The sequence below is a fragment of the Ipomoea nil genome, unplaced genomic scaffold (assembly GCF_001879475.1).
Source record: "Ipomoea nil cultivar Tokyo-kokei standard unplaced genomic scaffold, Asagao_1.1 scaffold2705, whole genome shotgun sequence".
NCBI classification, from domain to species: domain Eukaryota; kingdom Viridiplantae; phylum Streptophyta; class Magnoliopsida; order Solanales; family Convolvulaceae; genus Ipomoea; species Ipomoea nil.
This window is the reverse complement of record NW_017619133.1, coordinates 2761194-2787136: the sequence shown is the minus strand read 5'-3', so window position 1 is coordinate 2787136 and position 25943 is coordinate 2761194. Positions and strand designations below refer to the sequence as shown.

Here is a 25943-nt window from a genome sequence, read left to right as displayed (position 1 = left end):
AGCTCACAAATGGGGTTGAATTTAAATTTTGATCCCATATTAATTTCTAATTGACAAAAGTAGCCAAATAAATGATACAAAGTCATCAACATCTGATCAAAGAAAATTTTTTTGGTTCTGCACTCCTGTTTTGTGAGCCCTTTAAATCTTCACATTCTATTCAAGAATTGTTGGATGCAGTGACAAACATGCAAGCAAAGAACAACGGTTGCTTATGTATGAGCACAATTGCATTACTTTGACTTTGTTGACAGATGGGACAAAATTTGCTAGTATAAAACGATGAAGATGATCAACAGCGCCTCCAGTCCTGACCAACGTAAACTGCTTGTTCACCAAGCTCCTCTTCAATTCTAATCAACTGTGTGGAAACTGAAGGTTAGTCTTGTGATAGTATATATGCAATAAGGTGCTCTATGTTCAACTGTACATACATAATCACAAACAATAACGATGTGCTAAAATACCGAAAGCATTATATTTGAGAAAGCAGCAAGTGCAATGATTTACATAGAGTTCTGTAGAGAAACTCGAGTTTCATACTTCCATTCTCAACCATTCCTAAATATAACACATGCAGTGAATGCGATGGTTTCCAATTTTCCACTTGTACAAGTCTAGATGTCAACCCCTTGATACCAAACTTAGGCTCAATTATGCCTCGTACAATCATATTGTATTGTTTAGCAGCAAATGCCCCTATTATAAACATTGTATTATTCAGCAAACTGGCTTTCATTCTCAACCATTCCTAAATATAGTAATACTAGTGCAAAAATATATGCCCAATATTAATACTTAACGTTAAAATATTTTTTTAAATAATTGTGTGTGTGTGTGTGTGTGTGTATATATATATATATAATTGTATAATTCATATTAATATTAATGAAGTAAGAATTATAGAAATGATATATTACTAAATATAACTATGGTAATATTTAATTAAAAATTAAATAAAATCAAACTTACCATTGAAGAATGTAAGAAAAAGATATTGTGTATGCATGTGCATGGTAATAATAATGTGAAAAGATAATAGAAGTTATAACGGCAGGGATATTTTTGTCCAAAAAATTATGTAGTACAACATTTATAGCATAAGGTATAAAAAAAGTTAACAGAAAAAACGAACATAAAACCAGGGACATAACCTGGATTGAAACTTATTATGTTTTTAGATTTTTAGATTAGATTAGATAGTATATGCAGTGAATGCAATGATTTCCAATTTTCCACTTGTAATAGTCTAGACTAGATGTCAACCCCTTGTTACCAAACTCCAGGCTGTGTTATGCTATGTACAATCGTACTGTATTATTTAGCAGCAAACGCCCCTATTATGAAAATTGTTTTATGAGGCAAACTGGGCTTTCATTCTCAACCATTCATAAATATAAAATATGCAGTTATTGGCTTATTGCAATGATTTTCAAATTCCCACTTGTATTAATCTAGATGTCAACCCCTTGTTACCAAACTTCAGGCTCTATTATGCATTGTATGATCATACTGTATTATTCAGCAGCAAATGCCCCTATTCTGAACATTTTATTATCCTAAAATCTACAAGTTTTATATTGTACTTAAACTTCTTGCCTTTCTACCCCCTTCAATGTTTTATTCTCTGTGAACACATGAAGACAGTTTCCGAGAGATTAAACCTTAAATGAAAATCATTTGATGCTATGGAATCAAAGTCCAAACAAGGTGAGGCTAACATACAAACCTGATTGTACTTAGCCAGTCGCTCTCCACGGCAAGGCGCTCCTGCTTTAATCTGACCTGTGGCCATGCCAACAGATAAATCAGCTATGAAAGTGTCCTCAGTTTCACCACTTCTTTGGGATACCACCACTCCCCAATTGGCATCCTTAGCCATCTTCACTACTTCAATAGCTTCAGTCACAGTCCCAATCTGATTAACCTGTATACCAGCTCATCCATGTTACAAAAGGTGGATAAAACAAGTCCAATAAGGTTAAGCCATATCTGGTTATGTTCAATTGTGCCCTAGAGACATAAATATGTCAACTGCAACCTTTTATTATAAATTCAAACATCTATAAGCAGGTACCTTGAGAAGAAGGGCATTACACGCATTCTCCTGAATGGCTCTCTCAATTCGTTTAGGATTAGACATTAATAAGTCATCTCCAACTACCTGAAAGACAAAGTATGAAGAACAATGAAAAAATGGATGAGATTTCTATTTACACTTAACAGTATATAAGTACGATTGAAGTTTCGTAGAAGACTTCTTTCCTACTAACCTGGCATATTCCAAGGCCAGAAAAATATTTTGTATGTTCCCAGTCTTCTTTGTCAAACGGATCTTCAATTGATACAATCGGATAGCCTGAAGAACAACAGAAGAATGTAAATTGTAGTCAAAAAGGAAATGAGATATGTCCATCAATGGTAAATCATATGTATCTTCAGGTAAACAGAAAATGATCAAAATAGTTAATGCCTGGAGCTATCTTCATAGTCAATAGATAGTGATATACCTGTACAGAGTTCTCTGTACATCTCGACCATATTCTCTCCTGACTTAAAATTTTGCCCAGATCTATTTGGAGTTTTAAAATCCAAATCATACTTTGTGCCTACATTGATAAAATATTAACACAAGTTTGTCATTCAGCAATGGTTGTATAGATCATACAGGCAAAGAGGGGCGACTCCTGGAAAATCATTTGCAAGCTGGCTTGCACAGAAGTAAAACATTACCTATACAAAACTCAGTAGCAGCGGCATCAATAGCTATCTTGATTTTCTCATTGTATCCTGTTCTGCCTATGGCCTCCTGAACAAGGTCAAGGGCTTCTTTAAAGCTGCAAATACAATATACCAATATTAGCAACTTGCCTACAAAGATAAATCATGCAAGGTCAGAACTTGCCTCGATATGTTTGGAGCCAAACCACCATCTTCACCAACACTGCATCCATGCGCACCATATTTCTCTGTAATAACAGCCTGTCCTTTAAAACAACCAAAGGTGAATTCAACAACCATTATTGACTACAAACAGGTACACAGTCTTAAGATGTATTAATGTATTATTCACTAAAACTCCAAATATGTCAGATTAAAGAAAAAGGAAATAGTTTCATAAATATATTAATACACTCTAAACCATACAAATCTATTAGGACCACAGTTGGAAACAAATATAATTATGAAGGGAATGAATCCATAAGTAAAGAATAAAATTTGGACATCCATGAATCCAGATATTCCATTAATTTACAAATATAATTTATAACAGCATTGCCTGGGCATTATACTGAATTATCAGAAAACACAATGGAAAAGTAGTTAAGACCCAGATAATATAACATCTTGCAAAAATTAGGAATATAAATTTTTTTTAAATATGCAGTTCAAAATGTATCAGTGGCAACAGAAACATATCAAATGGAAAGATCAAGCAGATGTGTTATTATTTATGATTAAGTTCAGCAGATCCATAAAAACCCATTTGTTGATCAAGCAGATGTGTTATTTAGTCGAATTAAATTACCTTCAAATGATGATAGGTTTCAGAGCCCATTTGCAATGCCTCCTCAAATCGTTTTGCTCCCACTGGGAGAATCATGATTTCCTGAAGCATATTGAAATTGTCAGATAAGTTTAATAATACAACACAAAAAATTACTAGGAGCAATAGGGGTAGGGTGTACATCCAAAGATGACTAGAGCTTTGAAGAAGTGAATAATAGAGTGAAGCACCTATGACCTATATATTGGAAATAAATCAACTAAAAAATTTATCTCCTTCATTGAAAGTAGACAGATATTAGTTTATCTGTACTAAAAGGGTGAAGCACTATGACCTACCTGTACAGCCAAGTTGTTCCCAGCATGTTTTCCACCACTTATGAGAGTGAAGGCAGGAACAGGAAGAAGCAGATTGGTTTTTCCAGAAAGATCAGCAATGTGTTTATAAAGTGGAACCTGAAGATAAAGTAAAGTTAAATACTTCCAAAAATTTCAATGTTAGTTATTGAAATGCCAAACTAAAATGTGCATGCCTCTTTTTCAGCAGCTCCGGCTTTACAAGCAGCCATGGATACAGCTAAAATGGCATTTGCTCCAAGTTCACCCTGCAATCATGTACAAAGTAAAGAGACAGTGACATTAAATGCTACATTAGAAGCAATCCCCATCATCCAAAACTTTAAAGATACAAGGAATGAAAACAACAATTTAGATTTGATTTCATGTATAATCGAATAATCTAATACGGAGTAGCATTTAGACGGGTAGCATTCCTCTTCAGTCTTGTTCTTTGTCAATGATACACATACAGCTCTGTAATAACTTAGCTTATTAATAAGGTATTATTATGCCCCTTGCATAAGCAAATAAGCTACAAAGACCATATGAAACTAGAACCTTGATGGGAGGATAATGTCACCTTCTTCTCTGTCTTGTCCAAATCTATCATGGCCTGATCGATTTGAGACTGAAGTGTTGGATCCATACCAATCAAAGCTTCGGATATTTTTTCATTGATATTCTTCACAGCTCTGCTAACACCATTTCCAAGATACGTCCCTTTGTCTGCATCACGTAACTCAATAGCCTCATACCTGAATTTAAGTAACACTATAAGATCACACAATGTTGCTTCAATGACATACATGTAAATGAGTAAATCCAACCACAATCTGTATTACCAGTTACTGGTACTCGCAAATTAAGAATACATGAAATTTGAAGTGGAAAACTAATTAGTGACGCTTCCAATGGTCTGAACTACACTGCTTACACTTTTACAAATTACTCAAATTCTTGGCTGAAACTGCCTTCTTACAATGAAAACTACAGGATATACATTCTCATCATAATGAAATCAAATATTCAAAAAAAAAATAAAAAAGGAAGAAATACAGAAGACATACATTCCCAAGGAAGCACCGCTGGGGGCAGAAGCTCGAAACATGCCTTTATTTGTGTACAAATCGACTTCGACTGTAGGAATGCCTCTACTATCGAGAATTTGCCTCGCTTTCAGCTTCGTTATTACCGATGGCACGGATTTTCTCATATGATTAGACTGTAACCAGCGATACAAAAATCATCACCAAAAAAAAAAAAAAAAAAAGTTGCAAACGCAGCATGTATTCAAATTCAAATCAAAGGAAGGGGAAACTAGAGCATACGATGAAGAGGACAGGATCGGAAGTCTTTGCCCGGACGGCGGCATTAACGGCATCTTCGAGTTTCCGAGAAAGCATGTGCTTATCCAGATACTCTTGCACGGACATTTTCTCGGAGGTGGGAAGATTTGCAGAAGTGGAAGAGCTGAAGGTGAAGTTAATGAGTTATAGAGATGAGACTTAATTTTTTTTTTTTCTTTTTCTGATTTTTTTTGAAATTGAATCCGGGGACGAAGGGGCTACGGCCTGCAGGGATTTGGTTCGAGATCTGCACCTGTGACGACAAAGCCACGGTGCTTTTACGACTTTTGGCTCCTCACGGCGTCGTTTCAATATTTATTTGTTTGCATATTTCAAAACTCTATTGTACATACTCTCAAATTTTATTACCTTACTTTTACTCTCTAATGTGACAAACAATGATATGTTGCTTTCAAAAAAAAATAAAAAAATCAATGATATGTTATTTTCATCATGTGAGTTTAGAACTTGTGAGATGTAGTAAAAGTTGAGAGTATAAAAAGATAGTCTACTAAGAGCAACTCCAATAGGGTTTTTTGCTCAGTTGTTTAGGAAGAAAAAATCATGTGTTGTTTTTGAACAAATGGAGATTGTGATTTTTTTTTTTTTTTGTGGATATTTTTCTCCTGCAAATGAAGGTTCTTTATGGAGTCCATGGCATATGTGGAGAGAGGAAGAGACACAGTTTATCCGCGTGAAGAACACTGCCGCTCCCAGTATGGCGCGTGCATAGCACGCCCATCTGGGCGCATAAACAGTGCGATTTTTTTTTTCTTTTCTTCTCCATCCCATTTTCTCTTTCCTTGTTGGCACGGTAAAAAATCATCTAAAATCCTTCTTTATTGAGCTTGCTCTGAGAGCATCTCCAATAGTTTTGATTTTTTTTTTTTTTTTTTGTGGTTTTTGAGATACCAAATAGGAAAGAGAAAGGAGAGGGAAGAAGAAAAATAGAAGAAAAAAAAAAAGAAAAGAAAAACAAAATCTGACAGTCAAAACAAACAAAGAAATAAAAAAAAAAATTATTGTTTCCACGCGCCAGCTAAGCGCATTAGTGCGCCTAACGCGCTGCTACGGAAATGCTTCAAACTTTATAAATTTAAGTGGGCCCCACATAAAACTTTTACTTGCAAGAATTAAAACCATCCAAAAACCTATTCCCTCATTTGTTCAAAAATCACCACTAAGCTTTTAAGGTATGCAAAAATTCCTAATGGGGATGCTCTTGTATTTTTCATTTCTGAGTATCCCAATATGGGTTTTTTCTTGGCATTTTTATTGTTGGATGAGAAAGGTAGTGAGTTGGAGGGGAGAAAGATGAGCAAGAGAAAAAACAATTTGCAAGAAGAATGATATTTTATGAGGCCTAGAAGGAGAAGAAAAAAAAAAAAAAAAAAAAGTAACTCTTGGTGCACTTGTGGGGATAATTTTTTTCACCTGAAACTCTGAAAGTACTTTTTTTTCTTTTTTCTTTTTTCATGTTTTTCTCCCCCCTAACCATCTTATGTGGCTTGCAAAAAGTGAGCAAAAAAATCCAAGAATGCTCAACAACATGAGTTTTTATTCCAATTTTTTTTATGGACCCCATCATCTAACTCAGCATCTACTATCTCACCCAATCTTAAAAATCTTTCTTTCCAACTGTTTGAAATTTTTTTTTTTACAGTTTTTTAATGGACCTATCATTTTACACAAACTATATTTTAATTATTTCTTTATTTATTATCATTCTAAAAATTATAATTATAATTATTATTTATATTTAAATTAATATAATTGATAATTATAAATTTAATAACAAAATTAAATAAAGAAGTTGGTCATTGTATAGCAAAAATTTTAAAAAATTTAATAATAAAATTAAATTAAAAATGTTTTAAAATAAAAAAGAAATTGATTGTTACATAACAATGGCCAATAAAAAACAAACAAACAAAGATTAACATTCAAAGTGGCCGCCAACTGGCCATCACGTCTATTTTCCTTCTTTTGTTTTTTACCTTAAAAAATTCTTATTTGCAAGAGAAAACACACTAAAAAAAACCACCTTAACTGTTATAAAAAAAAAAAAAAAGTAAAAGACATTTTTGGTCCTAGACTTATAGTGGCTTGGACAATTTTAGTCCTTTATAAAAAATTTTGCCATTTTATGGACAGAGTTATTGTGGCGAGGACATTTTTGATCCTCCGTCTATATTTCTGTTAGATAACCGTATGAGAGAGGGACAATTACGTCAATTTAGGCTATCTCTTTATTGTGAGATGGACGATTTTGGTCCCACAACCATGCCTTTAATCTGACCCTCATTTATTTGTAGTTTTGCACTACGAAATGCTCTGCCCACAATCATGCCTTTACTGCAACTTGGACTCTCCGACTCCTTCGAATTATGACCGAGAAGAAAACAAAACACACATAGATATAATAGATAGAAGGAGATAGCCTAAATTGATGTAATTACCCCTCTCTCAGACGGTTATCTAACAAAAATATAGACGGATGACCAAAAATGTCCTCGCCACAATAACTCTGTCCATAAAATGACAAATTTTTTTTATAAAGAACTAAAATTGTCCAAGCCACTATAAGTCTAGGACCAAAAATGTCTTTTACTCAAAAAAATCCTAATTTTTACGTCTAAAAAAAAATCCCAAAGAACATCTCTTAGGGTTGCTCTTAGAGGAAAAACCACAAGTAGAGGCATCTATTTTTGTTTATATATTATTCCTAATGGTGGGTTTGATAATTTTTATTAATATTATGTTAGGCTTTAATGAAAAAAATAAATGAACAATTCCTGTTAAGTTGGTCAGACTATTAACTTGGTAACTATAAGGTTTTAGCAAAAAAATTTACACGAGGTCACATATAAAAATTAGTAATCAAGTTTATATATTTAGAAACTATATTAAAAAGTACTATAAAACACACAAAAAAAAACAATTTTAAAAATAATTTTAAAAAATACTAAAGAAAATAAGTACAGAAGAAATTATTGGTTTGACCAGTAAATAGTAAACATGACATATAAAATGAGATTGAGAAAGTATTACATTTTAGTTCTCTAATTAAAAATAAATAAATTGATAGCTAGTGACTTGAATGCTACTATCATGAAGATTTGAATGAAAAGCATTGTATATATGGTTCATCATTTTCATATTATTGAATTCATATATGTTCATATGAAAGGATAATTTCTATGTCAACCGTACCGGATGTCATTGCATCATTGGACTGCATATATTTAATTGACAATTTTCTAGAAGACACTATCTTTTTTGTTATTGTGTGAGTTTTGCTTAATTGAGATTTTTGTTGTTGTATCCAATAAAGAATTTGTGAATTCACAATGTAAAAAATTAAAACCCTAAATATGATGTTGCTAGGAAAAATGATCGATCCCTCTCTAAGCCTTTTCATGACACATTCATACTTGATAACCATACATTATACCTTTTAATCTTTCATCGAGCTACTAGAACTATATGCCTCAATGTGCCTCCTTTTCTTACAAACTATCCTAGGCAACATGGTGCTCAATTTAGGCTATGTTACCCTCTCTCCATTGAGTTACATGTCCAATTTGATATGCTCTATAGATTATCTAAGCTCACATGTATGGTCATTGTCATTGGACCATGCACACCCGACCTTGGGCCCTAACTTTGGATATCAAAACCCTCTCTTACTGGGTTCTTCCCTGATTGGGTTTTCTTGGGCCTTGGGTATGGGTCACGTTACCATATCTCCAACATTCTTAATTTTAGCTAGGGCTCATGTGCAAATAGGTTTCTATATGTGAGCATCCTCCCACTTGCATTTATTTTATATTTTTCTTTCCTAGATTTTCCCAGTTGTGATAACGTTATCATATCGGCGCAACATCCAGTATGTGAACAAGTCGAATGGGAAAGTGATGTCGGATTGGTCAAAGATCACAACATGTTTGATTTGATTCAGAGGAAATTGGAATTACCTTCTACGCAAATATGACGTGAAGATTGATGATGGAAGAAAAAAGAAAAGGTGAAAACCGATGATGGAAATAAAAAGGGAAATGCAGCAAAATCCCCAAATTAATGGATTGCGCGATGAGCGATGGCTATGGTTGGCGCTTGTAATTTTTTTATTTTTTTTTAATGGTGAAATTCCTCACGGTATTGGTTAGATTTTTGGAGCAAAAAAAGAGAAAAATATCTATTTTTTGGCTTCCTTATGCAACAAGCTTTCAATAGCAACAAACCCGTAATGGCGATGCGTTAGTGGTGGTTTGTGTAGACAAGTGTTATGGTGGTGAATTTTCAATATATCATAGGTAAAACATATCTTATGCAAATTCACTTAGTAAGAAATTAATAATTAAACCTATTTTTAATAAACAATTGTTTCAATAAAGTTTATTAGTGTACATTTGATGATGAGGTCATTAACCAATTGCAATAATTAACATTATCTCTTTGTTATTCTTTTGGCAAAAAAAATTGCAGAGGCATCAAAACCTGAATTTTGTAGTGGCTATCTAACTAGTTTGTGATGTCATTTTTTGGGAAAAAAAAAATCTCTATAATTTTTTATTTTCTTGATCATATGTTGATATAAGAATACGAAATGCATCAATTTTTTATGCGGCAATGACAATTGTACATATTTAACCATTTCTTGATCTAGTGTTAATTGGAGTGTCCATGGACATTAAGCAGCTTACGAAGTTTTCTCATTTTTTTTATTTATTTATTGTGGCCACCCTAAATTTCCAAAAACGACAACTACGAAAGAAAAAGTTAATCAAAATTCTGAAATTAACATTAGATTTTAAGATAAGTTTTAGTTAGTATATGATCAAATCAGTGTAATGAACTTGGGGCTGTTTCCCAATTTTAGGAGGAAAGATGGTCAATTTTAAATGCAGGAGAATGAAGATGAGGGAAATGACATCATTTGACATTGTTAGTTAAGTACTTGCAATTACTTTTTTATCCTTGGCTATTATTTTTGTTTTCAGCACTGTTGACAATTGATATGAAAAGTTTGTTTTTTGGTTAAGGGTGATTATTTCCTTGTGAAGAGATATATGTTGTTGTATGAAAGGGTATGTTTTTAATGCTAAAATTAATGAAAGTTATTCATTCAAGATCTATGTTCTTTGAATTTATCCTCTCATCTTCTCTGTTTCTCTCCTCAATTTCTTTGAATTTCTTTTACCCCTCCCCCTAACGGTTACATTTGGTATCAGATGCGCTAAGAGCTAATTTTCCACAGCAAGGCCACAAAACTTGGCGGAACAAGTTTGACACATGTAAGCTAGAATATTGGAGTTATAAGGGGAGATCGACAGTAGTCAGCCAAAAGTTAGGGATGCTGTTGACAATTATTTGCTCAAATGTCTAAGCTAATGGAAGCATTGAGACTCAATTGTTCATCCCCAACATTAATGTCTACTCCAAAGACAGCTTCGAGTGTACACGACAGAGGTAATCAAGCTCCTACACCACAAAGCTTTAATATCTTTGAATTTGGTGATTATAACCAAACACAATTTATGGGAGAAAACAAAACTCCTTCACAACCTCATCAAAACCAAACCCAGCCATCAAATCGACCCTTTAACCCTCATGCCCAACCAAGATCCTGAACAACCCCTCATTCACCCAAACCTACTGCAACAACCCCCCTCCCCCCAACCCATAAATACACCATGTTCATTATCACCACCAGACACATAATATAAGACCCAAAGTATGCTTCCATTAATTTGACTATGATAATCCTAGATTATGGGTGAAGAAATGTGAAAAGTACTTTCAAATGCATCAAATTCATATGAACTATTGAATGGATTATATTGTGTTTAATTTATCTAGGAATGCAAACACTTGTTTATAAGGGTATTTTGTGGACAATAGAGAGGGATTACATAAATTGTTTGAAAAGAGTTATGAGGTGCTTTTGTGAGGACAACTGGGCCAACTACTCTACTAGAAACATATTGGTTAGCCAAGTAATTTGAGGAAATAATGAAAACCACTGATTTCTTTCACAGAGTTCCTAATTAATATAAAATCATTGCTCGCAAATGAAGGCTCTAAGCTACTAACTGTTGGTCAAAGAAACCTTGAGTTACAAAGGCTTAGGGATTAAAGACTCTGTTTCTACTATAGGGAGAAGTGGTAGTAAGGTTACAAATGCAAAGCTAAGCCCATGACTACTTTTATGGAAGGGACTGTTGAGGGAGAAAAAACACTGGACCAACGTGAAAAAGAAACCCCAATTGATGAAGTGGTGAGTGATGAAGCAAAGGTAACTCCGCATGCTATTGTGGGAGGAGAAGGAATGTATACCATCAAGCTATGGAGTAAGGTGAACAAGAAAGACCCAGTGATCTTGGCAGATATTGAGAGCACCCATAGCTTCTTAGATTTTTTGATTGTTTATCGACTTAAAATGACAATTCAAATGACTCACCCTATGTTTGTTATAGTGGTTAATGGGGAGAAAATGCAATTTGATGAGGTCTATAAGAGCTTCAAGTGGAGCATATAAAGAGAATAATTTGAGAGGGATTTCAGATTGTTGAGAATGGGTGGATGTGATATGGTATTGGGCATGGATGATATTGAAAATTGTGCTCCTATCTAACTACATACCATGCCTCCAAGTATAACCTTTAGTAAGGAGGGAAAATGGGTTTCACATATGAGTATTGCTAGGGATATCAGGATTAGAGAGGTAAGTAAAAGGATGCCACTAAGTACAGTGGGAAAAGGGGGGAACTAGTGGATTCCTCTTACAATGCATAACCAGACTATAACCTAAGCAAGGTAAGGGAAAGTATTTTGTAGGGGAAATTAATTTGATCATTGGGATGTCTATAATTGAGGTAAGCATAGATTCATAATTGAAGGAACTATTGCAAGAGTATTCTAACATTTTTGTAGAGCCAAAAACCCTTCCTCCTAGCAAAGAATGTGATCCTGAGATTCCAATGTTACCAATTCCAAGCTTGTTAACATGAGAACTTATAGATACTCCTATGATAAGAAGAATGCCATTGAAAACATGGTGGAGGAGATGTTACAAACTGGGGTTATGACACCCATCACTTCACCATTTGTTTCTCCAATGATTTTAATTTGGTCCCTAAAAAGACTAATCCTAGAGATTTTTTTTTTTTTTTTTTCTTTTGGAGATTATAGAGACCTCAATGATATAATAGTGAAGAATTAGTTTATCATTCCTATCGCTGAAGACATACCCTCTAAATTGGCAGGGGCAAGATACTTTACTAAAATATATTTAAGGGCTGGCTATCATCATATAATAATGAAGGTTGGCGAGAAATATATATATATATATATATATATATATATATATATATATATATATATATATATATATATATATATATATATATATATATATATATATATAAAGACAACTTTCAGAACTCCTCAAGGCAAATATAGGTTAGGGTGATGCCATTTAGACTTACCAATCATCCAACTACTTTATTGGCATTAATAAATAGGGTTTTCAAGTCATTTAAAAAAAATCAGTTTTGATCGATTTTCTTTAATGACATTTTGGTTTACAATGACATAATGAGCAGTCATATTGAGCATGCTAGGGAAGTCGTACACTATGAGGGGACACCAACTCTTTACTATAATGAGCAAGTGTTCTTTTGCTCAAAGTATTGATAGAATACCTAGGGCACATAATTTCAATTAAGGGAATTCAGACCCCCTTTTCTAAATTGGAATTTATTGTAGCATGGCCTAAACCATAGACAATTAGGGGGTGTTTGGTTCAAGTTATATAATATAACTAAGGTTATATTTACTTGGGGAATATAAGATTTTCAGGTTTAGTTCAGGTTATGTAATTTTTTCAGGGAATGTCATATAACCCCCATATTAAGTTTTTAGCTATTGAAAGAGATTGTAAGATAGCCTCTAATTTTTTTTTAGGTAATCTCACATTCCATTGTCTTATTACTAATTTTGAGCTTTTGACATTTTAATCAAAATCGAACCACTACCCGCTATCCCAATTCAAGAAAAATCTGCCGCGGCACGTCAGCTGGGTAGCGTTAGGGTTAAAATAAGCAAACGCACACACTGCAACGGCGTTTCTTCTTAAACGCACACACAAAAACGTCGTTAATAGCTGTCCAGTGAGAATCGAAACGGATCACCTCGCTCTCTCTCCTAGTCTCGGTAAAACCTCACACAAACAGACCCCTTCTAATTTTACCGGACCGTTCTCTCTGCAATTCGCTAGCTGGACTTCATCGTCTCCGAAAACCCTAGTAAGATTTTATATACGAACATCTTATTTGATGTTTGTGGTTCCGTGTGAATGTATCGAGTTATTTGTGGTGCAATGGATTTTTGTGATCTCACTATTTGGTTCAAGATTGAAACCATTTTATGAAAAATTAGTGTTTTTTACAATCTATGTTCTTGATAGGTTTTTCCATCTTCTTTTGCTTCTTTTGACGATGAATCTTGCAAGTGTATCGTCGTTGAGACGCTACCGCATTTTCCAATCCTTTGGAATGTGTGAATCATTTCGCTGATATTCTGAGTTGTCCTGGTGACTAGTGACTTCTGTTATCCTATGCCCATTTTAAAAGGGTGAATTGCACGGGAGACTATTAGTCTGATTTGTTGTGGCTAAATTCTTGAGCAATGATGATAGCTAACTTGTATAGGCGTGCACTTGGAATGACTACAGAAGCAAGGATGAACTTTTTTTTTGCAGTTTTATATCATTTTTCAGATGTTTTCCTTGATAGTCCTAGAGCTCAGGCACTGGCATTTTATCCGAAATTGGCATGGAACTTTGGAAGTTCAGAAACTTTCTAGTCTACTCTGTGATTCCCTAGTCAATCAATGAGCATACTTTATCACAAAATTAATGTGTTGTTCCCTTGTAATTTATGGGGCTGCAGTTAACTTTTGATGTTTTGATACCTCTCTTTCTAAGTGAGGTTCAGATGAATATGTAATAATTTGAATTTATGAAGGTTTTTCTATGATTCAGTGTGTGCAACTCAACTGTTTGTCAACTACGCCCTTAATTCTCTAGCTGGATCTTCTTGTTATTTTCATGTGATTTTAATGGTCTTTCATTTTCAGGTTTCACTTTGCAGTTCTGTAGCCACCTATAAATCCTAGCCATACACTTGGATGTGTCTTGGGGAACTGACTCCTGAACTGACATGGGCTTTGATATTGAGTGCATAATTGACATCCATACTTATCCTGGGGAGTATTTTTGTCCAGTTTGCCGAACTCTTGTCTACCCAAATGAAGCACTACAGTCACAATGCACTCATCTCTATTGCAAAGCTTGTTTGCCACTTGTTTCTAATGGGAGCAAGGCCTGTCCATATGATGGGTACTTAGTGCTTGAAGCAGATTCCAAGGTTAGGTTATTCTGCCAATATCCTCTTCTCTCCCTGGCAAAATCCCTGCTGTTCCCCTTGGACATTCTAAAATATTTCCTTATCATGGCAGCCTCTTATTGAATCAAACAAGACACTTGCTGAGAGCATAGGCAAAGTCAAAGTGCGCTGTCTCTTTCATAAAAGTGGATGCACATGGGAGGGCATTTTATCTGAGTGTACCTCTCATTGTTCAGGGTGTGCTTTTGGGAATTCACCAGTTATCTGCAACAGATGCGGAGTGCAAATTGTGCATCGACAAGTGCATGAGCATGCTCAGAGTTGTCCTGTGAGTATAGTAAGGCACATTTTTTCATATGCTCACATAATCTTTTGTGAAGGATTAGTTATATGTTCAAATTTGAAATCTGCAGGGTGTATATCAAGTGCAACAGACAGCAGAAGTTAATTCTAACTCTCAGTCTGGAGCACCAGCTACTAGTACTGCAGGTGCTGACCAGAATCGACAAGCTGCTCAACCTGGACCATTAGCTTCTCAGGTTCAGAATCCACAAACTACTGCTGCTCCTCAGCTTCCTGGGCAAGATCTCAATCAGCAAACTAATACCAACTCTCAGGCTCCAGCTGCTGTGGCAACTCCTGAACAGTGGTACCAACAACAGTACCAGCAATACTATCAGCAGTATGCTGGATATGACCCTTATCAGCAGTCTTATCAACAGTACTATCCTTATCAACAAGGCATGCAACAATATCAGCAACAACCCTCGCATGTGCAAGGGCAACCCCAGCCTCAAGTTTATACCCAACCTCAGGCTCAGTCCCAGGCACAATCGCAACCTCATTCCCAGGCACAACCTCAACTGCCGGCTCAATCTCAGCCTCAAGCCCAAGTTCCAACACAAGTGCAGGTCCAACCACATCCACACATTCAACCGTCAGCTACACAGCATCAGAACCAAAGTCAAATGAACCCACAACAACAATTTCAATCTCCTGTACAATCTCATGCCCAAGTTCCATCACAGTCTTATCCACCTGTTCATGGTCAGCCTCCTCAGCCCTACTCTGTGCAGCCACATCCACAACATATGCAGGTCTCTCATTATCAGCAGCCTTCTGCACAAATGCATAATGCCCAGCCTCCAGTCTTACCCCAACCACATTCACAAGTCCAACCACAACTAAGCATGCGCCCTCCTCAGTCCAGCCAGCCTGCAGTTCCCAATGTCCAGCCTCAGACCCTACATCCTACACCTCATCCTGTCACAGGACACCAGTCCTACCCACAACCTCAACCTGCACATCAAATGCCAGTGGGGGCTGTGGCTAGTGGGTCTTTCCCTTCTGTTCAAGCCCAAGGTCAGATTCTGCAGCAACGGCCAATGATGCACCCTCCACCTGCTCCTAATGCCAATCAACAACAGGGTATGTTGGCTCCTCAAGGTCAAGTTCTTCCTCAGCAATCCCATCTTTACCCTAATACTCAACATCCAGGCGCTCCAATTCAGTCACGTCCTCCTCAAGCAATTCAACAACTGGTGCCTCAGCAGCCTTTTGCTGGTCCATTCCCAAGCCATTCACACCAGCAAGGTCCCTATGGGCAGCAGCAACAGTCTCACTTACATCCACCTGGTCCTCCTCATATGGTACCTCAAAGTTCTCATGCTTCTGTCCAGTCACAGCCAAATGTTGCTTTAGGGCCTGGTATGCATCCTCAACCACCGCAAAATTATTTTGGAAGACCAGTAATGCAAAATCAAGGGTTGCAGCTTCAGCCAGTGCCTCTTGCTCCTAGTGGGTCTGGTATTGCACCTCCAGTTCGCACAATGCAACATGGTTTAAACCAACCACCAATTAGTCAAAGTTATGCAAACTCTGTGAATAACCAGCTTCAAATTTCTACAGATCAAAAGAAACCTGTAGTGCATGAAAGCCAACCTGACCCCTCATCTGTGAAACCTGAAAGTAGTGCAGAAGTCACCATAACTTCCCAAAGCAATGCTGACAAGGATGCCACTGTTCTTGAAACTGAATCATTTGAAACTAATGGTACAAAACTGGAAACAGGCTTGAGTAGTGAACAAGATGCAGCAAAGGAGTGTGCTAAAACTGAGCACCCTGAAAAGGGCAATTCTAATGACCCTGTAATGAAGCAAACTGTTAAGGAAGAGCATACTGAGAATGCTTTGGAGCTGTCTTCTGGAGCCAAATCAGCTGATGCTGAAGTTGTGATAGAGAGAGCTTCCTTTGGGAGAGTGCCTGGTCATTTTCCCCTGTCTAGAGGCATTGACACACAGTCTAATACTTCTCAGGGATTCCCTTTGAATGCTTTACCTTCTGGCTCAACTGAAATTCGAGATGGAATGGGAAGAGCATCCCTAACTGGTCCTGAAGGTCGCTTTGGCCCACAGCATGCACCTTTAAATGTTCCTGAAGGTCACTTTGGGCAGCAGCATATGTCTAATCCAATGGAAGCTGAAATGTTTCAGAACAGAAGGATGAATGGCTTTGATAGAGGACTGCCATATCATACTGAAGCATCTCGTGATGAAAGGTTGAAAGTCACAGGTGGGGAGCCCCCAGGAGCTTTTCCGGTAGAACCACGTTGGCCTATTGATCAAGGTGAATTTAGAAGAATCCTTTATTTATTTCCTTCTTTCTTAAAAATTTTACTTGTTAATTACCATGGATGCTCAAATCCTGATAATTTAAATCCTCTTTGGTTTGCTATTGTAGCTGTACCAGGTCCTCTTGACAAGGTGCCTCGTGGGTTTGGCTATGATGGTAATGCTGTTGCACCATCTAGATTACCATCCTCATATCACCCTCCTGGTGCTCCATACATTAATAACAGTGCAGAAAGAGAAGTGCGACATGGTCTTCTTAATGATGAGAGAAGAAATGCTGATTTTGTTCACAGGCATTCTGACTTTATGGGACCAGGCCCTGGATTTGGTCCGCGGCACATGGATCGCTTGACACCTAGAAGTCCTGACAGAGAATTCTTTGGCATCCCACCACGTGGATATCTTCCTCGTGGTCGTGCAGGATTTGATGATGTTGACGGCAGAGAAGCACAAACATTTGCTGGAGGGTCCAGACCTTTTGGCCTTCCTACTAATCCAGTTAGTAACTCATTTCATGAAGACAGGTTCCATGCTTTGCATCGTCACCCACAGGGAGATGCCGTCAATGAGCATGTGGCAGTTGGTCCTCCCCATAACCACTTCAGGGGAGGTGAGCTCTTTGGGAATGATGTGCCCAGTCATTTGAGAATGGTTGATCCTTTGGGTCCTCGGAATTTACCAAGTCATTTGCATGTGGGAGAGCCTGCAGGTTTTGGTCCATTTCCAGGTCCTGGAAATTTGTCTCATCTACCTTTTAGTGAATCATTTGGGGGCAACAAGCCAGGTATGCCGCGTCTTGGGGAGCCTGGTTTTAGGAGCAGATATTCTCTCCACAGAGTTTCTAATGAAGGAACTTATATGGCAAGTCTTGTCATCTTCTGAATCTTGCTTTTATCTGAATTTTTACCTATTGGATGTTAGTTAATTTAATGGGAACTTTAGTTTGAAAATCATGTAGTTATCATTGGTATATATATATTATGATATTTTCCTGTCACATGTATCCTTTCAGGGTGATGTTGACTCCTTTGATAGATCAAGGAAGAGGGCTTCTTTTAGCATGGGTTGGTGTCGCATTTGCAAGGTTGACTGTGAAACTGTGGAGGGCTTGGATATGCATTCACAAACAAGAGAGCACCAGAATATGTCTATGGATATGGTTAGAAATATCAAGGAACAGAACAGAAAGAGACAGTAGTGAGTAATATTTTGATTCATAATTCTGCTATGTTTCACAGAGTATGCAGACATTCTTTCCTGACTTTAATTTTGCAGGAATCGTGCAGCAGTTGAAGAGGGAGGGAAGAAAAGAAATGCTGCTTTTGAGGGTTGTGGTAACAAGCCTTGAGTCTAACAGCATTTGCAGGGATTAAAATGTGGTTTGCCTTTCCATGCCTTTCTTCCATCACTGGGGTATTTTATCCTAGTTTTGTCATTTCAGGTTGCTGGCCCTGTTTTGGGAGATGGTTTTGGAACTCACATTCTGTTGCAGTTAAGTTTGTTTTGTTTACAACTTTGAGATCATTACTTATGTTGGGACAGTTTTTGTCAGCTTATTATAGTTCAGCTGTACTGCACCTCTGCTGATGGAGTTTGAGTTTATATTATGACAAAATGTGTTTGCTTTATCATGTCGTTTGAATCATGTCAGAGTTCCTAAACAAATTTGAACAAATTAAACTTGCTATGGTCACATTCACTTTGATAATATTAGCAGCCTACTGCAACCCTCTTCCTCAAAGAGATGGAAAAAGACGAGTGAAGTTGGATGCCACCGATTAGATAATATATGGGATACATTGTGGAGATGAATTTGGCTGTTTTATGATTTAAAGAGAATATAATCAATATATTATAAGAGATTTCCTAATACTGAATAGTTTACCAATTAACCTTGACTTGGAAAGAGCTAGGCAGTCTGGGAAAAATGTAGACTAGCAAATCGCACTTGTTAGGAACTAAGCTTGGGATGCTAATATTTGCTATTTTGATGAGTGTCAAATCTAATTAAAATTACATTAGAGTTTAATGGATGCAACAGTTCTATCTTGGATTCTATAGTTGCTCTCTCCGCCTAAAAATGAGAGGAGAGAAATAAGGATCATTTTCTTCCAATCCCTATGTGCACTAGTTAGCAATGTGTTTGGAGTGAAAGCTATTTGCTTATGGAATTCTTGATTTATACTTATTTGGTCAATTTAGAAGATTGTTTCAATTTTCATCCTTTTGGAATAAAACTAAAACTATTTATTCATTAAAGGTACCCTATGGAATTCTTGATTTATACTTATTGTGGTCAACTCAGAAGATTGGTCCAATTTTCATGCTTTTGGAATAAAACTAAAGCTATTGATTAATTAAAGGGACCCTGTTTTGGTCAATTTACGAGCTATCTTTTCTGTGCTAAAAAAACGGTCGCTACACTTGTTTTAAGTGGGTATATTGCAGAGTTTGGATTAGAAGAACACTAAGCTTTGACAATTAAAGAGAACCAGTTTTGTTATCCAAATATTTCCTAGTCCTAGTTAATTTGAAAAATTCCTGGTGCACTGTTTTGGCTGAATCAATTAGAAGATGCTAGCTCGAGGATAATTTACTCCTTCAGCTTCAGCTATATTTATCTTTGGTTGTTGGGGAAGATTTGTGGGCTGTCTTTGTTGCTCCTATTGTTGCTTAAGTTCTAAATGATATGAAGCTAATATTTTCTTGTTGGTGGATGCTATCTTTCAAGTTTTCTGAAGTAATAGCTATGAGGAGGTGTCAGTAAATGAAGGGAAATATACATACACATACCCCTTGTGATTGAGAGGAATTTACAATTAATGTTATTCACTAGTCATTTTTCCTTGCCGATTAACTATATCCTTGGAATGTTTAGTTTTCATATTAGCAGCCCCCCTTACTTTTCAGTCTTATGAAATATCATGAGAACAAAGACTTTGGGTATTGACTCTGTTTTGGAGTTGGCATTTAGTTCTTTCTTGACATTTGAACTTGCCTGTAGCATTACTATCTGTTAAGGTGTTTAAATACAGTTTGATATATATTAGGATTTTAACTTTAACTTCTGGAATGAGTGGCTAACTTCAATGTTCATTTGTTGTGTGTTTTTATCCTAATCTTCTTTTCGGTGAGGAGGAGAGGGGAGTTAGTTGGGTTGAGCTGTAAAAACAAGACTAGTGGTTTTCTCGCACTCTTTTTACACTAGTGGTACAGCTTTTTACCATGGTATGTTTATTGTGTCAAGCTATTAAAAATGGGACCTAATGTGAAGTCTTGGTTCTTCTGGATTTTGAATAAAGGGTTCATCTGGAAATTTAGACATAAGTCATTTTCCAAATTTTCTAGTGTTTGGTTACCAAAGGAAAATGAAATCAACGGGAAATACTTATTCTAGTCAAAAGAAAATGACCCATTTTGATGGACTAAGAAGAAATTTTCCAATTCACTCTCTTAAGCTCAACTCTCTCTCTCCCTGAGTGGTGTCAAATGTGTGGGCTGGCCCACTTTATCCCCGATTACTCTTTGAACTGGACTGGGTTGGCCAGGTTAAAATTTGGGCCAAGCCTGCCAGGCCGAAGGATAAAAATATTGGCCTGGCATAGCCCACAGCCCAAAAACTTTTTTTTTTTTTTTTTTCCTTAAATTTCTGTAGTTCATAGTTATTACATTTATCAATTTATATATTTATTTTTATTATAATAAGATACAACTTAAAATTAATTATTTACATTTTAAAATTATAGTTATTGTTAATCTTTATAACTAATGAACTATATAAACATTTATTTATAACTTCATTTTAATCATTTTAATATAAACAAAATCATAATATAAAAACAAGGATACAAAGTTTGAACTCTTAAAAAATAACAATTATTATCATCATTAAAATAATTAAAATTTTATAAGAAATAATTTTGTAATAGATTTCCGTTCATTGTTTGGAAAATGAACCAAACAAAAAAAAAACAGTTTTTTATTTTTTATTTTTTTATTTTATATATATATATATACTTTCAACAAGTAGAAAAAAACTTTTAACCAAACACTAGAAAATGAAAATGTTTTTTGGAAAATGAGCCATTTTCCAGAAATTCCAGATTTTTTTTTTTTTTTTTTTTTTTGGAAAATGAGCCATTTTCTAGAAATCGTTTTTTTTTTTTTTTTTTTGGATTTCCAATCAGACCCTATATGAATACTATTCCCATCCTAGTTGGCGTTACCCACATTCTTTTTAGTCCATCCTGAAGTGTTGTTACATTTCGACCACTATGCATAACTATACTCTTGATTTCCTTGCCACACCAGAGAGTAGAAATGTACGCATTTAGGACAACTATCAAATTGAAATTTAATTGAAGTAGTGGAAATCCACTTGAAGTTCTCAAAACATGAAAATGCTAATCTTACTATTAGATCAGACTAATAGTGATTTCAATAATCACAAATCCATATGGTTCTAGCTATAACTGTATTTATATAGGATTATAGCATAGTACATACCATTTCAGTGTGGAATAATACTTGGTACACGTACATGACATTCAGGTGTAAATGGTTATTAGAAATACAAGTTGAATATGTTCTCTTCCACTATGAGCTACACGTGGATTGACTTGAGAAAACCAGTTCTTGATGTTCCTAATAGCCAACCAAAATATGTTGAGTTACCATACCTCCACATCATGGGCTGTTTAATGCTGTTGAGATGGTGAGGTACTATTAGTCTATTACATACCTCCCACATCAGATACTTGTTGAATGAGTGAAGTGCTGAGGATTTACAAAAAACCATGATGATGCATAGTCTAATTGGTCAAGAGAACTCTGAATATGATATTTTTAAGCTTGAATTTTAGTGGTTAACAAAGAAGTTTCTGATGCACCTTGTTCAAGCTTCCTACTATATAGAAGTTTATTTTTTTAAAAACTGTACTTAGATGCTACAGTTGCTATTTTTGATTGCTTACCACATCAACATGCTACGTTTTTACCAGGCTTTGCAACTTTCTTTTCTTTTGCATGTCAGACATGTGTATTCATGTTTGTCTTTTTGAAGAATATCCTATAGATCATATTGCATGTCAGACATGGGCAAAGTTTCTAATCCTTTAACAGTTGATGTTAATTTTTTTGTGTTATATGTTTTGAAGTTAATACTTCTTTTGTGGTTGAAAATCTTTTATAATAGATCTTTTCGATTGAACCTGCCTTTTTTGGGTGATGCTGAAAAGAGAAAAGGATGACTTCAACCGAGAAAACTCACATTTTTGTTGGGTGGTAAGGATATGTTTGATGCACTAATTTTTGTCAATTGGTATATAAGTCAATGTAGCACTTTAATTTTAATCAGTAGTCTGCTGGTGATTCTTACTTCTTTTTTTTTTTTTTTTTTTGGCTATAGAAGTAGTTTGACTACCTGACATTCTAAGTTGACAACTTGTTAGTTCTGTATTGATCCAAATGCATTATACTTCTAGCCTTAAAGCTGTTATAGTTTGCAATTTGAGTTGCTGTAGTTCACATTGTACCAACTACCAAGCAATGACATGGCTAATTGGGAGTGCCTTTGTTTATATATCTCTCTAGGTTATGAGATTCCATGTAGCTTTCTTAAACTGAAGCCATAGGTGCATTACCATAAATGTTAGAGAAAGAGAAAAGAAAAGTTGTGACTTCAGAAAAAATTTAGGGGGTGTGGCACCCAAACTTTATCTTTGTTTATAGATACATTTCAAATGAACCCTGTAGCATGTTTAGAATTGCCTAATAGGATCATACAAAGTACACGGTAAACAATTCAACATTTTGTGTAGGGCTTTTAAATAATGGGCTAGTTGTAGGATGTAGCACGTCTATGCTGCTTGCAACATTTGTACAATTTTGAAACAATTCAACATTTTGTGTAGGGCTTTTAAATAATGGGCTAGTTGTAGAATGTAGCACGTCTATGGTGCTTGCAACATTTGTACAATTTTGTTTAGGGCAATGAATTTTTGTAGGTGATAATTACACTATATTAGATGACTATGACTTCTTGTTTGTTGAAATTTAATGTCTAACTACTTAACTACTACATAGTTGCCTTTAAAAAAAAAACTACTACATAGCTGATAATATAATTAAGGAAAAAGGTTCAAATTAGCCATCAAACTACACGTAATAGTGTAATTTGGCTATCCAACTAAAAAAAAGTGCAATTAGGTTCTTGAACTATCCAAAATTACGCAATTCGATCAAATTTGACATGTTCTTCAGGTCATCGTTGACGTGACGGTCATCCTATTAAAAATTTATTATTTTTTAATTTATTATAATAAATTTAAATAAAATAAAAATAGAGAAAAGAAAACCCCACCCCCCCTTCCTGTCTTCGTCTCCTAAGAAAACTCCACCCCCCTTATCGTCTTCGTCTCTGACCTGGAGACGAAGAAACATCTTCGTCTTTGGCCGGGAGACGAAGAAACATCTTCGTCTTTGGCCTGGCGACGAAGAAACATCTTCGTCTTTGGCCTGGCGACGAAGAAAATGTTTCGTCTCTGGCCGGAGATGAAGACGGGGAGGGGGTGGTTTTTTTTTAATTTTTTAATAATAATAAATATAAATTTAATAAAATAAAATTATTAAAATAATTTAAAATTAATCATTTTTAATAGGATGACCGCCATGCTAGCAATAACTTGATGAACATGTCAAATTTGGTCAAATTGCATAATTTTAGACCGTTCAGGAACGTAATTGCACTTTTTTTATAGTTGGATGGCCCAATTGCACTTTTGCGTGTAGTTCCCTGACTAATTTAAACATTTTTCCTTTAATTAATGGAAAGTTTGGCATTGGTGATGTTGCATACAAATAATGTGTAACAAACAATGCATTTTGTTATTGATATGCCTTCATTTGAAGGATATGCCTGTTCCTAGAACAGACCATGTTCACCTGTGAAATGTCACACACATCTATTGTATTATTGGTGGATCTTTGAGTTCATTAGTCCACTTATCTTGGAATTTGTTGGAGAAATCTGAATGTGAGTGGATTTTCTTTATACATAATATTTTTTTGGTGAGTGATGTGTGGTGTTGGGAGGAGAAGTGAGTGATGCCGTGATGGGATCCTTATTGACTTGCATATTTTTTTCCTCCTCTCTTGATCCTCCGTTTGTCCTTTGGAAAAATGAGAGATGGTCTTGGGCTTTTTAGCAAATATATATAGACTCAAGTCTGTTTCATTAATTGTCTTTAAGAAAAATTGGATTCTTGTTCTTCTATGACAGTAATTAGATTATCTAGAAGGAACATTTATTCCCATTTCAGATTTTAGAGATAGGATTCTATATCCCTAGGATACCATGTCACTTGATATCCCAACCAATTACATTTCAACATTTCATTGATTTTCGGAGAGAAGAATTTAATATTTCATTTAGCCAATGGATCTTTTCCTCTATGAAAATCAATGAAATATTGAAATGACAGTAATTAGATTATCTAGAAGGAACATTTATTCCCATTTCAGATTTTAGAGATAGGATTCTATATCCCTAGAATACCATGTCACTTGATATCCCAACCAATTACATTTCAACATTTCATTGATATTCGGAGAGAGAAGAATTTAATATTTCATTTAGTCAATGGATCTTTTTCTCTATGAAAATCAATGAAATATTGAAATGTGATTGGTTGGGATACTAAGTGACATGGTATCCCGGAGATATACAATCCTATCTTATTGCAAGTAGTGGGTGACTGGGTGCAAGTCTCACCATAATTTAGAATTCTGCCTTTGAGGTTAGTCAAAAGATTATTAAGCCGTTGATTGCCTCTGGTCTTTGACATATATTGGTCTCTCTGGTGTGTAGTTTCTGTTCCATATAAATTTGCATGCCGATCTCCCTTGTAAGTTCTTTGTAGGATGTGATGAAGGCTATATCTATGGTGGGCAATTTTTGTGATGCACCCTTTGGTTCACAGCTCGATATCAAAGACAATTGCAATGTGTGGTCACCAGGGTAATTTGGCTTTCTTTTCGCACTTTTTTTTTTTTCTTCCTTTTGTATTGGGGGTGATATGGCTCTGCGTGCATCATATTCAGTGATTGAGCAAATTATATTATGCACCCCGGCCGGGTTCATATTGTAAGATGGACCCTGATACATGTTTATACAATTTTAGTGTATACAAGTTCAAAATGTATACTAAAAATAAACTTTTATTAGGGGTTCATATTGTAAGATGGCCCCGCTCCAGAATATAACCATTGTACATTGGCAAAATACTGAATCTTGCAGATTTACAGAATTCTATAGTTGTAATAGAAAAAACAGTTAAATGCATTTTCATATCTTACAGTGACAACCCTCAAATGACCCCATTCCTTCTCTCTGTCAGTTACACAGTAAATAAATAAATAAATAAAATGTAATATAATATATTAGGTCTTTGGAGGAAATTTATTAAATACTTGGTTTAACAAATGGTTATTAAATGACTTTTCTTTTAAAAAAAAATGTATATCGACATATTTTGGTTCCTTTCAACAACAAATAGAAAATGGAGTGCACACTCAATGAACCAATTTGTATGCAATGTGAGAATCGTACTTTAGACCCAAATGATATATGATATATTTATAAAATTTGGGACATCAAAGTTTTTGTTATTGTCATCATCAACTAGGGATAGACGTACAAAACAAAAGTTCTA

The 25943-nt window shown here is 35.4% G+C and overlaps 2 protein-coding genes and 1 long non-coding RNA gene across 6 annotated transcripts; 2 read left to right on the top strand and 1 right to left on the bottom strand.

Moving 5' to 3' along the window:
* Positions 1–15: 15 nt before the first annotated feature.
* LOC109156421 (cytosolic enolase 3) lies at positions 16–5473 on the bottom strand. Its single transcript, XM_019304283.1, has 13 exons — positions 5175–5473; positions 4914–5068; positions 4427–4601; positions 4041–4112; positions 3847–3963; positions 3530–3610; positions 2906–2982; positions 2734–2837; positions 2511–2609; positions 2274–2359; positions 2078–2164; positions 1730–1927; positions 16–361 (listed from the first exon to the last, which is right to left on the bottom strand). Exons 1-13 carry the CDS (start codon positions 5277–5279, stop codon positions 293–295), a joined length of 1425 nt encoding a protein of 474 aa, XP_019159828.1. The 5' UTR covers positions 5280–5473; the 3' UTR covers positions 16–292.
* Positions 5474–6595: 1122 nt separating this feature from the next.
* Positions 6596–13083, top strand: LOC109156401. Its single transcript, XR_002050024.1, has 3 exons — positions 6596–6606; positions 11359–11368; positions 12988–13083. It is a non-coding gene; the product is annotated as an uncharacterized LOC109156401 (long non-coding RNA).
* A 277-nt stretch (positions 13084–13360) lies between these two features.
* On the top strand, positions 13361–25581 carry LOC109156400 (polyhomeotic-like protein 2). 4 transcript variants are annotated; one of them, XR_002050023.1, is made up of 9 exons: positions 13361–13501; positions 14334–14623; positions 14715–14930; positions 15016–17227; positions 17342–18093; positions 18245–18429; positions 18508–18723; positions 22427–22515; positions 25152–25581. XR_002050023.1 is itself a non-coding variant. In XM_019304249.1 (7 exons), coding segments are annotated over exons 2-7 (3564 nt in total). In that variant the 5' UTR covers positions 13361–13501; positions 14334–14416; the 3' UTR covers positions 18509–18860. The 4 variants fall into 4 exon arrangements, 2 of the variants coding, with proteins under 2 accessions (XP_019159794.1, XP_019159793.1); XR_002050022.1 differs by lacking the exon at positions 25152–25581 and having other exon boundaries at positions 22427–22914; XM_019304249.1 differs by lacking the exons at positions 22427–22515; positions 25152–25581 and having other exon boundaries at positions 17351–18093; positions 18508–18860.
* Positions 25582–25943: the final 362 nt, after the last annotated feature.

Excerpts from the sequence above, each read along its gene's own strand:
- LOC109156421 (XM_019304283.1), bottom strand. The coding sequence starts at position 5,279 with ATGTCCGTGCAAGAGTATCTGGATAAGCACATGCTTTCTCGGAAACTC. Across the intron at positions 2,360-2,510 it reads GTACAGAGAACTCTGTACAG|GCTATCCGATTGTATCAATT; the intron begins GTATATCACTAT and ends GTTGTTCTTCAG. Across the intron at positions 1,928-2,077 it reads GTAATGCCCTTCTTCTCAAG|GTTAATCAGATTGGGACTGT; the intron begins GTACCTGCTTAT and ends GCTGGTATACAG.
- LOC109156400 (XM_019304248.1), top strand. The coding sequence starts at position 14,417 with ATGGGCTTTGATATTGAGTGCATAATTGACATCCATACTTATCCTGGG. Across the intron at positions 14,624-14,714 it reads TGCTTGAAGCAGATTCCAAG|CCTCTTATTGAATCAAACAA; the intron begins GTTAGGTTATTC and ends TTATCATGGCAG. Across the intron at positions 17,228-17,341 it reads ACGTTGGCCTATTGATCAAG|CTGTACCAGGTCCTCTTGAC; the intron begins GTGAATTTAGAA and ends TTGCTATTGTAG.